Raw genomic sequence first — 13,868 nt, forward strand, 5'->3', positions numbered from 1 at the left:
TTTCTTCATGATAGGGAGAATAATAGTATGTTTGAAAGCAGAGGGGACAATACCAGTCGAAAGGGAGAGGTTGAATTTTTGGTTAGGGCAGGGTCAGGGTGGAAGAATGGGCATGGAGTAGATCAGGCAGAATAGGGTCAAGTGAACAGGTAGTAGATAGAGATTGAGGCAAAGTGGTCCCCTGAAAAAAAAAACACTGGTGAAGAAGAAGGTAGGGTGAACTCCAAGCCTAATGATTCGTTCTTATTTTCTAGAAAACTACATTGCATTCATTTTTCAGGATCATACCTGTAGTGGAACAAAGTTAACCAAAAAAGATTGTAGTGGGTTGCAGAGACAGACATGATACATAATAGCAACATGAAAGTGTAAGGTGGACCCCAATGTATACCACTCTGCTATTCTATGTACCTCTCTTTCTGCTTTACATCTTAATTTTCTCACCAATGTGTCTGATTTGCATCTTATATGCTGTGGGTATCATTTTCTTGGTTCCTTTTACTGTTTGTGGAAACGATAATAGATAGTAATGCATCCAATATGCGTTTTCCAGGGAGGAGATTGATATCTAGTATACGATAGGTCCCCCATATTGCTCCCATCTTTTCGCGGAGAGATTGGTACAAGTCACTTTGGGAGAGATTTAATTTGATTGAACACTTTCCCCTTGCAAGGTACATCCAATGTTGAATGGCAAGTGGGCTGATAATGTACAGGAATGCTCCATGCACTCCCTTCCCTGGCTGCATGCCAGGTTACAGGTGTGGTTGTAAAATTTAGGGTGTATGTGTAAGTACAGCTTTAACGCACGTTACAAACATATTACAAGATAGTATATGGTGGTTTGATTACTGAATCCAAGTTACTTGGTTATCAGGCTGGAACATATATGGCTTGATTTAGTATATTTAATTAAATGAAACAAATGTACAGATTGTAACTGTAAAGCCAGAAATGATTATTAACATATTGTTGTTAGTGACAGCCAGAAAATTAGTATTTACCAAAGTCAGCGATATCAGTCTCACTTTTTTTACTAAAGAAAGCTTTGCTTGAAAAGCGTTTTTTATTAGTTGTTTCAATTGTTAGTATAAGTTTCTGCATTGTTACATTTGTTAGTAAGGGATGTATAGAGCTATATTTGTGCTGTCCAAACACACTTCAGTAATGACGTTTCTTCATACAGAAACTAACTATGTCCCTTTTGTACATGTCCACCCACCATTTTATCACTGCTGCATGTGAACAGTGTTCTCATTAATAATATGCAGGCTATGACCCCTGACATTCAGAACACAGGGCTACAATAAGATCAGATATAAACTATATAATGTACAAAATAAAAAAGTGGATAATGCAATGCTGAATATGTAGACAAGTTGAATACAACAGATATCGACCAATTAACAGATAACATAATTTTTCTATCTCCAAATACCCAGCATGTGCATCTGAACTGATCAATCAATTAACATCTGGAAGTAGGTTTTCCAAAAGGTAGCTTTGATTATGAATACTTTACAAGGCAATAGATGTAAAAACAAGCTGCAAAGGCCCTGCAACTGCACATATTTGCATGTTACAGAAGATAAAGGAGGTGTTTACTTCTGGCTAATCATATAGTAATGTATAAAATAAGATGTAATTTTTTTTAAGCCAACTAAAATATAACCATTAGTGGTGAATAAAGAGGAAGTGCTGTAAATGTATTCACATTTGTTAGCAAAGCATGCAGGAAAGTTCTTCTAAATATATACATTGGTCAGTGTTAGTGCTGGATTACACTGAATCAGAATCTAAATCTAATTTCAGACCTGCAGTGCAGTGCAGTGGTCTGCTGAAGGCTCAACCACTCTCCCTCAACTGAATAGGAACAGTTGGGAACTGCTTTGTGCAGGCAGTTGCAATGGATTGCAGAGGAAGTTGCTGAACACAACATGTTGTTTCTGGCCGCCCCATCAACTTAAATGCAATGTTCTTGAACCACAGTTTACCATAGTTGGATATTGGTTGAAAGTGGCTGTAATACCTGCTGGAGGACTGAGAACGATCTATCAATTTCCTGAAATTATTGAATCACAGCAATCTGCAACCTCAAATGATCTCAACCGCATGACACAGAAGTTGAGTGCAACTGAGGTTTTTCATTTAATTTCATTTTATGGAATATATGGAAGAACTAGGCTGTATTTTTTTAGATGTTAGATTGTAAGCTTTTCTGGGCAGGGTCCTTTTCTCTTCCTGTGACATTGATTGTTTCTGTCTTTCATTTGCAACCCCTATTAAATGTATTAAATATTAAACATTAAAGCTCCTGAAACAAATGTTTTAGTGCTCCCCATGAAGAGAGGTGTAGAAAACACTCAAACCATGTAAGAATAAAAAAAGTTGGTTACTTTTATAATCCAATGTTTTTGTGAAAAAGACAGGATGTGATGTGAAGTCTGTCTTGTAAAACAACTAAATACTACATATATATTTAATTTATGTTTTTTTTCTGGAAGAGTTATGTTTCCTTAGGAAATAAAAATATGACTTTAAGGAATAAAAGTAAAAAGTTTCAGTAATGTGCAGCGAGGACTGATGGAAGTTTAATAAAAGTATGTCTTAATTGCACCACCCTTGAACAAAAGATATTATTTCACCAGGGATTCATTAGCTTCCTCTCAGCTTTTAAAATTAGTATTTTGTATTATTAGTATTAGATTTGGAGTGGCTGGCATTTAACTCCAAAAATGAATTTTTTAGACATTTTATATCTCCCAGGAAATAAAATTAATTTATCAAACAAGCACCGACAAAACCACGCCAAAGGGAGGCAGACCAACATTGATAACAGAATTAGCCTAAATGAATGTCTAATTTACAGCTAACGATTCTAAGCTAATTTTATTGAATTCTTGAACTTCTCCCACAGTTTGCGGGTCCTGCTGAGAAAATCGAACATGCATAATATATGAGCTGACAAATGAACAAGTAAACTACTTTATTTAAGTCTTTCTATTTGTCATATGTGCGGGAGCCATAATGGCATTCTGTCCTAGGCTTTAATAATGTATATTGAGTAGGTCATTTAAGATCTTAAACTAGCTGTTCATTAATGGTCTCAAACAGCAAATATTTCTAAATTAAAAACCAAAAAAACTATAGGAAAGCTGAAAATGATTGCTTAATTATTTAATACAAACTCTTTTATTTTCTTTGAAAATTACAATAAATATTTTTTAAAATGATGTAACTCCAAGGGTTCTATTTTTTTTTTTTACCATTATCTGTCATAGAAAACATCAACATTTTTGCTTATTTATAAATATGCTATGCGCAATTTCTTTACTTGTTCTATTTAAAACTGAAGCATAGTTTTGTGTGATTTTTTCTTTTAAGAATTTTATGAATTTTACTTTAAAACAGCATATATCAATGTTTAGAGTAAATGTAAATCCCAAGGCACTGTTTTGCGATCAGGTGCACTGTGGTATGTTGAGTACTTTAGGGTGTTGCAGTACCATTCAGGTTTTTGTTTGATCTTTGTATACAATATGATGATGAAATATTGTCCAACATAAAATATTATGATGAAATAAATATTATGATGAAATAAAATGTCAAACAAATTCCAGAAGTGCATTTTTTCTAAAATGGCACCCCAACTAAGACAACAGAATTTTAACTGCATTCACAGCTCAGTGTAGGATATCATGATATGCCAGAATAAAACTCCAGCATCTGTACACGAAATAGGCATAGCTGAAGTGATTCAAGAGATTGAAACTGATGTGAAAAAAACTGATACTGTTGCTACAGGGTTCCAAAGCCCACTATAAAAGTATTCCACCAAATCCGTAATCCCTACAAAAGTGAATTCTACTTAATATAGGAATAATTAAGGTTTTTTTTTTTTTATAGGAAGAGCCTATTAAAGAAGACACAGGCAGTGTTACTGTCGTAAATGTTCTCTTTCTCTGGCCAGACATTAAATTGTTCCATGTTCTATGCAAAACTAATATCATTTTTGACCAGAGTGTTGCTTAAATACCATTTTGTAATCAGCCAGCCTTTATATTTAGTTCCAACTACTATCAGCAAGAGCAACAAGGGTTATTATTCTTCCAAAATATTACAATTAAAAAAACGCTCCCTCTCCATTACAAAAAGGTATTAACCTATGTCCTGTGAACCCAATACCCTTGGGACCTATAAGAGTGCATTGTCAGGATATCTTTTGCTCACAGGAGAATGCATAACTAAATTTATTAGTTCATCATACAGAAACAACTATCTCCACTACAGGAAGAAGAGTGTCCTGAAAAAGTTTTACTCATTCCAAAATCACAAAACCCAAAACCTTTCCGCTGATTCTATCATTTGGCCTCAGCAGGGAAGGTAAAAAGCATCGGCAGAGTGGGTGCATATAAGTAACTTTCTGCAACAAAAAAAAACTTGGACAAACTGCTTATTAAAGTATCTAGTGTCTTCTTTTGGCTGGAGATTATCAGAGACAAGGTGCTTGTGAGCAGTTTTAAAAAATATTGAAATTTGCAAAGAAAGGATTTGTTGCGTGAATTTAGTACTACTGTGTATTTTACCAAACATAATCGTTAAAGATGAACATTATTCCTTTGTTTCAGAATGTATTGTTTTTGTTAAGTAATCAAAATGTTCCATTACAACACTTTTTGTACACTACTGATTTAAATTACCAAAAGAAAATACCAAGTGGTATAAGTATGCATCCCAATACGATATCTGCTGCTAAACTTACAGATCAATTTTCCAATACACTTATTCAAACTTTGGGTCTAAGTAATATTAAGTACATCTAATAAAATATGTACTTTTAAGAAAATGAGCAACTTCTCACAGCAGAATTACTTGGCACATTGCCTGGTTTCCTCCTGTGCATGGCTGTGGCATGATTACATGCATTCTTTTCAACCTGGAGCATCTCTAATTACTCCCCAGACCTGCTGAAGGCTGCAGGGCAGCCAAATGGTGGGAGTTGTGTGCTGCTGTTTTCTACACTTTGTCTCCTGCACTCCAGAATTGCCTAAAGCAATATGAATCAGAAGATTCTAAATCCTATCTGTAGAGAACCAAACACAGCAGCAGAACCTCACATGAATTATCAATGTACTACGTAGGATTTTCTGCTCCATTCCCATCTTAGGAACCTTTACAGTTTTGGCACAGAAACCTAAACTAATTTACCTAAACAAAACCTAAACTAATTTACCTAAAACCCAACTACAGCTCTTTTTTTTTAACTTAAACGACATTCTTTGTGTTGTATCTGCCTGTAGTCCATTGCTGTTTTTGTTTTAAAGGTTTTTGTCTAAGTAAGGCTATCTACACACGTTAGATTTGTGTCGTTGGAAAGAATCTTTCATGACAAAAGACTGAAAGATGCATGAAGGAGCGCTGTACATACAGCACCATTCTGCTCTATGGAGAGGGAAGGGGGGCTAACGAGCGAGCGGCATCCCGCTTCACTTTCTCCCCTTGACTTGCCTTGCGTTCTTTAGTCATTTGTGGATCAGACAGGACGAATCCATGAAAGACGTCGGACAGCTGCTGTACACATGTCAGATTCTCATCCGATACTAGCCCTGAAGTGAGAATCAGACGAAAATCATCTGACTTGTGTACGTAGCCCAAGATGTAAATTCAGAGCAATGCTACCGAGCAAAGACTGTTGAATCAAATGTTTTTACAGATTTGTTTTTCCTTCCACTCAATAAGAGACAGAGTCTCCGAGTCAATCCAACCCAAAGCATTCTGTCGCCTAACAAACTTGTTTAGATAAACCCCTCTCCCTTTTTCAGCATTACCTGTAGTGTTGGTCGAATAGCTCACTATTCGATTCGACAGCTATTCGGCCGAATATAGCAAAAAAATTCGGGTGGTCGAATTCGAATCCCATTAAAGTCAATGGGAGAAAAATTCGGGTTTTTTTTCAGCACTGTGTAGAGCTTCTACAGCCTCCAAACAGATGTAAAAAGATACATTATAAAAGGATACATAAAAAGATACATTGTAAAGAGATACTTTGTAAAAGGATACATAAAAAGATACATTATAAAAAGATACATAACACTATTACATATCCCTGTGCTTTACATGAAGATTAAAGAGCACCTGTCACATCAATTTTAGGCTAAAGCTAGGTACACACTTCCAATAATTATTGTTAGAAAATGAATGATTACGACTGATCAACGATTATGCACGATTATACTTAAACAATCATATTGTGCACAATCCGTACATGCTGTAACAATATGATTGTTCATATATAATCCACCAACAGCGTCCACACACTAGATACAATCATTTGAACGATGCAGGGAGGGACATGTAAAGGAGAAAGTGTACCGCAGAAACATGCACAATCACTGAAAAATAAAAAACACATACAAAAAAAATTTAGAAAAAAAAAAAAATTGTCGAATGCAGCAAAATTCGGGTCGGGTCTACCCGAATTCGAACAGCCATATTCGGGTCGAATATAGGGACAACCCGAATTCGAACATCAACACTAGTAAATAAGAAAAACCAAAATGGTATCATGGTTGGGGTGAACTAAACTGGATACATATAATAAAAAAATCATTCAAGGAAGCATTGGGATTATTAAAGCTAACCACGACTAGGGACAATAGACTATCATGGGAGAACCTGGGTGATCCAGGGTTCTTTGGGTTGTACCACAAACTCCTATTAGTAACTTTATCCCGTACAAAGTTAGAACTAGAGAATATATGAAAAACTTCAATGAATTTACGGCCACCAATTAAACTGTAAGTAGGCAAAGCTCAAAAAGAACTTTAGCTTATGTGAAGCAAAATTCATTTTTCACTTTTTTATTACATACTTTTTTTATTACATATACGTGTTTACATATTCTTTAATTATGTAAAATGATATTTTACTATATATTTTTTATAAGCCTTTTGTTTTATATCCACAATTTGTATTTTATTTTAAAGGCAAGTTTACTCACTTGTATTCTACAAAATATATACTTTTTTCTTGATACCACTATAAGACATTAAAAAAAAAAATACAGTCTGCAAGTTCCTGCAACCATACATCATATTAAAAGCACGAATAGTCTTGACAGACCAGCCTCCTTTTATGATGATTTAATAATAGCTGAGTAATTGATAGAAATGGGCGTAAACAAGAAACCTGACAGCTTGCTTTTTAGTTGTTGAAAAAATGCTACTTTAAATGCAGGCCATGTATATCTCTAAATAAATGTCTATATATATGAAGTTTCTTCTTTAACATATGGGACCTGAGGGAAATAAAGGAAGAGCAGAGGTCCTGTCTAGTGTCAATTGATGCACTTTTAATAATTTTATGTGAACAAAATATAAAATAACATCATAAAGCCTTTACCTTTTGTAAGCAATCTTCCCCTATCTCTAGACTTTCCTTTTTCTCTTTATGGTCTTCTTCAGATTCCAATCCTACTGTCATCTCCTAACCATCCTTACTTATACATTTCTAACTCTAACCCAATAGTCTGAAATGGGAATGGCTTTAAAGAGGTAAGCTTTGCAAGTACAGTCTCTCTCCTGGTCTCTGAGTTTGTAAATGTGACTGTTAAAAAACAACAGGAGGGGGAAAGTATTAAAATAGCGTACTGCTTATTCTTAGCTTAGATAAATATTGAGGCCCTTCATGTAGCCTGAAAGAACTAAAAAATTAATCAGTGGACAAGGATAATACTAGGTTTTACACTTTGATGGATTTGACAAATTTAGCGTAATTGGTCCAATAGTAGGCACTTCTTCTAAATGATGACTTTTCCAACTAGATCTGTGCATTGGACTGATAAAGAATGCAAATGTAAAGCAAATGTAAATGTAATTTTTCATATAGCCTTGATGCTTGAGCTATTGAACCTTTTCAGATGTGCTTCAGAACCTTAATAAAGTAAATCCATGGTATTATATACAGTAAAATTCAGCCAACTGCCATTTGCATTATCTACTAAAGATATTAGGGAACTAGGGGGTAATGCAAAGTTTAAATCATGTATCATAGTCAGTTTATGTTTTGAGTTGACTTTATTATATGTTATAGAGCACACACATGCTGGATGTGCAGATGAAGTAAATTATTTCACATAAGTCATGGAATAAACTTAATAAATTAAGTGTATTCCATAAATATATTCCACCAACCCTACTGTTATTTGTTATTTAGGGTTGGTGGAAAATTTATTTATTCCATAAATACATTTTCCACCAACCCTACTGAGCCTGACATTTTCCAGACGTATAATTCATAAGTTTGTCAGGCAATTGTACAAATTAACTACTTCTTTAGACAAACAGGATGCAATTGAAAAGGTTATGTGAGAGAAGCTCAGTGTATGACCTATATCAGGTGCTGTAGTGTCATTGTGCAGGAAAATGCATTTCAAATCCCTGCAATTCCCCTTTCTTGGTCTTACAGACAATTTGAACTGAACCTATAATCAGTATAAATCCTATCCAAAATCTATTTCAGCTGCAGGAGCGTTAAGTAAGAAAAGTGCCAATCATTTTGTTCTGGCCTTTACTCCCAACAAAGGAAATAAGCCACGATAATGGCCCAGAAAGATGTACAGAGCAACGATCCTCTGTTCTCTGCTCACTGTGATGTCTTATTCTGAAGATTGAATCAAAACGCCAAATATCCTAAAACAGTTTCTGTGGATTTTTTTTCAATCCTAACAGAAGGGGGTTAACACAAAACCCTCTATTGTTTTCTAAGATCACTCACAGAGCAACTTTTGCCTCTTCTGTCATGAAGAAGTCAACTGTGTATTAGGAAAGATTGTGATCTTACTGATCATTGCCTATTGCTAAAAAAAACAGGCAGAGCTATTGAGAACTGTTTGTGTTCCCACAGCAGCAAAATTAGTGACCTCATGCTATGAGCATGAATGTGAATATAACCCAGATAGTGCCTAGTGTCACATAAAAGCGTTATGGTGTCATAGAATTGCATGTACATATATATTTTTCAGGTCTGTTACCAGGAAATACATCATACCCCAAAAGTCATAGTAAAGTAAGAAGAAAATATTCTAACAGTAGGAAACTGGTGCCATCAGCCGCCAACCATAAACTTGAGCTACAATTAACATCATACAAGGGTCATAGAAAATGGAAAATTATCTTGAAAGGTGTTGCTGTTGCTTGACCGTACAGCAGCCACAAAACTGAAGGGAAATTGAAGCCACTTGACCGTATTGTCACACCCTCCCAAGTGACTTGAAGAAAAGCCACGAAGATGCCCAATGTTGCCCTACAAGTAGTTGCCAGGGAGTGAATAGCATACAAGTATGATATCAGTGAACTTTACTGAGATTATGTCACTGCAAAACTTAGGATGATTTTTATTTAATAGTTTTTCTTATTAAATTATTATATTTCTTTCAGTATTGTGTGTTGCTAAACACTGGCTAATTTTGTTTTACCCTGACATTGATTTAGTTTAAAAGAGCATTCATCTGTGTAATATCGCCTTGTAACTGTAACTTGAGGTTTTAAGGAATACCTTACCAGAATCAATTCTTTAGGCCAAGTACTGTACTTCGCCCATTATTCCCTCCACGGTCTAACAGTGCACACCATTGCTGTGGTCTAATTAGGTAAAACTAATCTTTTAGAAACAAAATTTTATTATCTCTGATTCATTCCTTCAACATACAGAAATCTATACATGCAGAGAGATTAAGATTTAGGAGAGTTTGAACAGAATATACCATAATTGAAGTGTTCAGAGACCGTTTGAAAGCTAAGCTAAATTAAAAAGGACCCAGCCTGCTGTTGTTAGAATAAACAAAAGCAGCTTTACCCTCGCTAAATACCTTTCAAATAGGTTCACCTTCATCGGGATAATGCTGACCCCCCCCCCCTCCTTCCTGTTATATGAATGTCTGTATCCATTACCAGCTTGATCCTGCTCATCTCCTTCCTTACTCCTGATAACAATGTGGATTATTGCCTCTTAATTTCCCCCTCACTACCAAAAACAGTGCTGATCATTGGACCCCACGCAAATTCTTCCTTAATCCTAAGTACAGTGCCAATAGTGCCATAATAATAATAATGCAAAACTCTTCTCCTATTTCTGATAATAGTGCCTATCACTTGACACCACGTAACTTCCTCCTGCAACAGATGGCTTGTACATGTAGATACAGACTAATGGTCACAGGGAATAGGAAGATGGGTGGAAACCATAACAGAACTACCCCAGCATGCAATGCTCATGGACTTCCACTTCCATAGCAATGGCACTAAAAAGAGAGAGAGCATGGCTAAGTGATGGTATTTATTTTTTGGATGTAAAAAATTTTTTTTTCCAATGCTTACTTGCTAAAAAAGACAAATAGGCAGAAAAGGTCCACTTTTGTGATGGAAATCTCCTGGCTCCTTTGCAGCTCTTTATGGCTGATACTGATGACTTGTAATGCTTAGTCTTGAATTGGCATGGAGGGCCGTAGAAGTAGAATGAGGGCTCAGTGGGGGCAGAAAGAGGCCCCGGAGACTGAAAATGCCAGACGTGTCAATTTACCTGCAGATTTTTCAAGATTAAGACCTAAGCAACATTTATGTGTTTTGAAGAAAATGGGAGTACCGAAAACATGTTTTTACAGATATGTTTTGCTTCAGTTACTTTTTATAGTTTCTAAATTGACTATTAACTCACAGTTTATTATGAAGAAATTTACTATATGTATATACTTAAACACCGTATCAAATATATATATATATATATATGTTTACAAGTGTGTATGTGTGTGTTACATGTTGAAGTAGTCCTCCCATCAAGGTGCATGGAATTCTGAGTAAACTTGATCATGGATAACCTCTGCTGTATACCCTGAAAGTATAAATCTACTTAGTAATAGTTTAAATTGGCTCCTATAAATGTTATTTCTAATGTGCACTTGGCTTACAATAATTGTTAAGGTAAGTAACTGCTATCTTATTGCAAACATTATTCATAAAATAGGATTGCACAGGCATAACTCAAACTCAGTAACTCCTTCTGGCTCCTATCTCTGCACTGACTTAAAAGGTATTAATACTTATGTGTCTGACAGCTTAAGACAAATGTTCACATTAAACAATACTGTGATTTATTCAAATAATACAGGGATTATGTTTGCTACATCTCCCTCCATTTGTCATTGGATTTATTATATGTGAATTCACTTTCAATATAAAATGCATAGCATACCTTGAAAGACCTTTATATTAAACAAAAGAAGAGAATTTAATATTTTCCCTGATGTATGATTAAAGAGTTATTTTTCTTTTAAAACAAAGATTTTTTTGCAACTTCATAAGGCCTGCTGTCCAATTATTAGGCAGGGAATATTATATGAGAAACACAATGGTCTTTTTAATGTTTTGGAATGCACACGTAAAGGATATTGAATGTGTTTGTGCCTTAAAAGCCATGTTGCAATGTATAGTTTGTAATATATATGTACATGGAAACAACCATTTATTATTAAAGTAAGCACTTTTACCTGATTATAACTTGTCTCATAACTTTGCAAACAAAAAGACACCCATACATCCTATTTAATGTACAGGGCTTCCAGGTTTGCTGGATCACCCAACCTCACTCATAAAAGTGTATCCTTTTCAGCCTTGGAGAACTTTAATAAATCAGGGCCATTATATCAGACAGGAGTGATCTACAACATTGCTTTTATATTCATGGCAACCAAAACACACTTTATACCTTAAACAATATTTAAACCATGCAACCTGATTCATGAGAAGTGTTCACCTAAATGACAGGCTTACAACATTAATTTAGTATGCATTTGTGTGTTAAAGCAGACCTAAACTCGAAAAAAAATTAATCCCCGGCTCCTGGTGGCTTTTTATTTAGGCTCCACACAGTACGGCACATGCGCCATGTAATGTAGAGCTCGGCTCTATGTACAGCAGTTCCGTAAACAGAGCCAGTGGCCGGAGTCACCTCATCAATGACCATCCAACTGCAGAAGAGGATCACCACCTTCACCGACAAACGCCATGGAAAGGCACCTTCTGAAGGTGCTGCAATGACAGGATCCTGGACTTGTCATCACAGCAGGATGGCTAGATATGGGTATGTATGTGCAATAATCTGCCTGCTGTGCATACTTGGTGATTATGGCAGAACTCACCACCCACGAGTTTAATCCTGCTTTATGTTAGTATCATACATTAAGCATTGATGACATTTCATATAAAGTCAGGTTCATGCTAGTTCCCAAAACGCATTCAGAAAACAACATAACGATCATGATCTTATCACAGGTAGTATATCTACTTTTCTTTTGCAATATGGCTTCATAAAAAGGGCCCCTGTATCCTTTTGCAAAGCACCTTTGATATAACCACATTCATTGATTTTTTAAATTGTTGTTTTAGTATAAACAACTACATCCAACAGTTGATTACTGTGGAAACTGTGATTGTATTATTGCTTATTCCATTGAAGAAATGTTTTTACTCTAGAAAACAATGATAAAAGCCTCCTACCCGATGCGTGTCAATCTGGCTTTGCACTTTAGGAACATCCCCTCCAACGGGCTCCTGCTGCTTTAGCTCTTCGTTCTTAAGCTGTAGCCATGCAAGAAGCTCCTGCAGAGAGATGTGTAATCGCTTCCAGTGCTCTGTGCTGGCTTCTAAATGAGACCTACAAGACATTATGCATTACATTATTGTCAGGGGGAGAAAGATCATGGCAGATGTACAGCTCATCTCATACTGATACCAGTCTCTTTTAGATGAGGAATAATAATTAATGTGTGAGCTGCTCTTTGATGAGAATTTATTGCTGAAGAAAAGAGGCAGCCTCACAAGCACTGTTACCATGATGAGCAATATATTATAGCAATTAGCAGACATAGTTCAGATAGTAAGAACATTATGTAAACAGCAAAATATGAGCAAATTAGCTACTACTCAATTAGAGGAAAACCTGGGTATGGAAGCCGTGATGGCGGACATTAAAGGCAAAGGTTCCAGGTCTAACATTTTGATCTTTGCAATCACAGAGCTGGATCAAGCATGTAATAAATGATGATATATATTTATTGTGCTAGTGTGTTTGTTTTTCGTATTTTATTTATCGCTGGGGATCAGCGAGAATGCCTCTGAAATTCTCGCAAAAGTTTCCTCGATTTTCCTTGAATTTCGGTAAACCGATTTTGCGGGCCCATCGCAAGATCGAGGAAATCATTACAGGAAGAGTACTGCAATGCAGCCGTGGGAATCCTTCTGTGCGTCATAGAAAATCTCTATCCAAGAACACATGCTACAGGACTGCAAGAGCAATCAGGGGAGCGGAGCAGATTGGTCTTGCAGGTCCCCAAAAATGTGATCTCCACGGCTGAATTTACACAGGCCATTCTCTCTTACATGTTCGGTAAGCGAGAACGACTCGATTCGCCGCAAGATCGAATTTTAAAACTTCGGTCGCTCATCACTATTTATCACTTGTCTCATGTGAATTCCCAATTGTTTGCTACAGGTAGTGACCAAAAAGGAAGTGAAACCAGGAGTAGAATGACCTATGGAACAAAAAATTACCTTGGTGAGTAGTCATTGGTTCTCTGCTTGCCCTTTTGTGGGTAGAGCTTTCATAACGTAAGTTCTCTTTAGGTTTGCATGTATGTAAATGTGTTCTATGACAATAAACTCTTGTAGAATAATGAAATCTGAATTCTTTTGTAAAACATGTCCCTTTCCTAAAGAAGCAAAAAAAGGTCTTGCCAGGTTAACACTTCACCTAACATAAATTACAAAACTACTCCTATATGAGAACTATTCCTGTACTATATGGGGAAAATGTTC

General features: G+C 35.9%; 1 protein-coding gene across 7 annotated transcripts in view; it reads right to left on the bottom strand.

Annotated features, from left to right (window-relative positions):
• The window catches only part of DMD (dystrophin), a 721,719-nt gene that overhangs the window by 291,849 nt on the left and 416,002 nt on the right, over positions 1 to 13,868 (bottom strand). For all 7 annotated transcript variants that reach the window (XM_072414251.1, XM_072414268.1, XM_072414235.1 and 4 more), the window contains one exon: positions 12,552 to 12,708. In XM_072414251.1, coding sequence (XP_072270352.1) covers positions 12,552 to 12,708 — 157 coding nt within the window. The remainder of the gene's footprint in view (positions 1 to 12,551; positions 12,709 to 13,868) is intronic.

This window comes from Pyxicephalus adspersus, chromosome 1 (genome assembly GCF_032062135.1).
Source record: "Pyxicephalus adspersus chromosome 1, UCB_Pads_2.0, whole genome shotgun sequence".
In the NCBI taxonomy this organism is placed as follows: domain Eukaryota; kingdom Metazoa; phylum Chordata; class Amphibia; order Anura; family Pyxicephalidae; genus Pyxicephalus; species Pyxicephalus adspersus.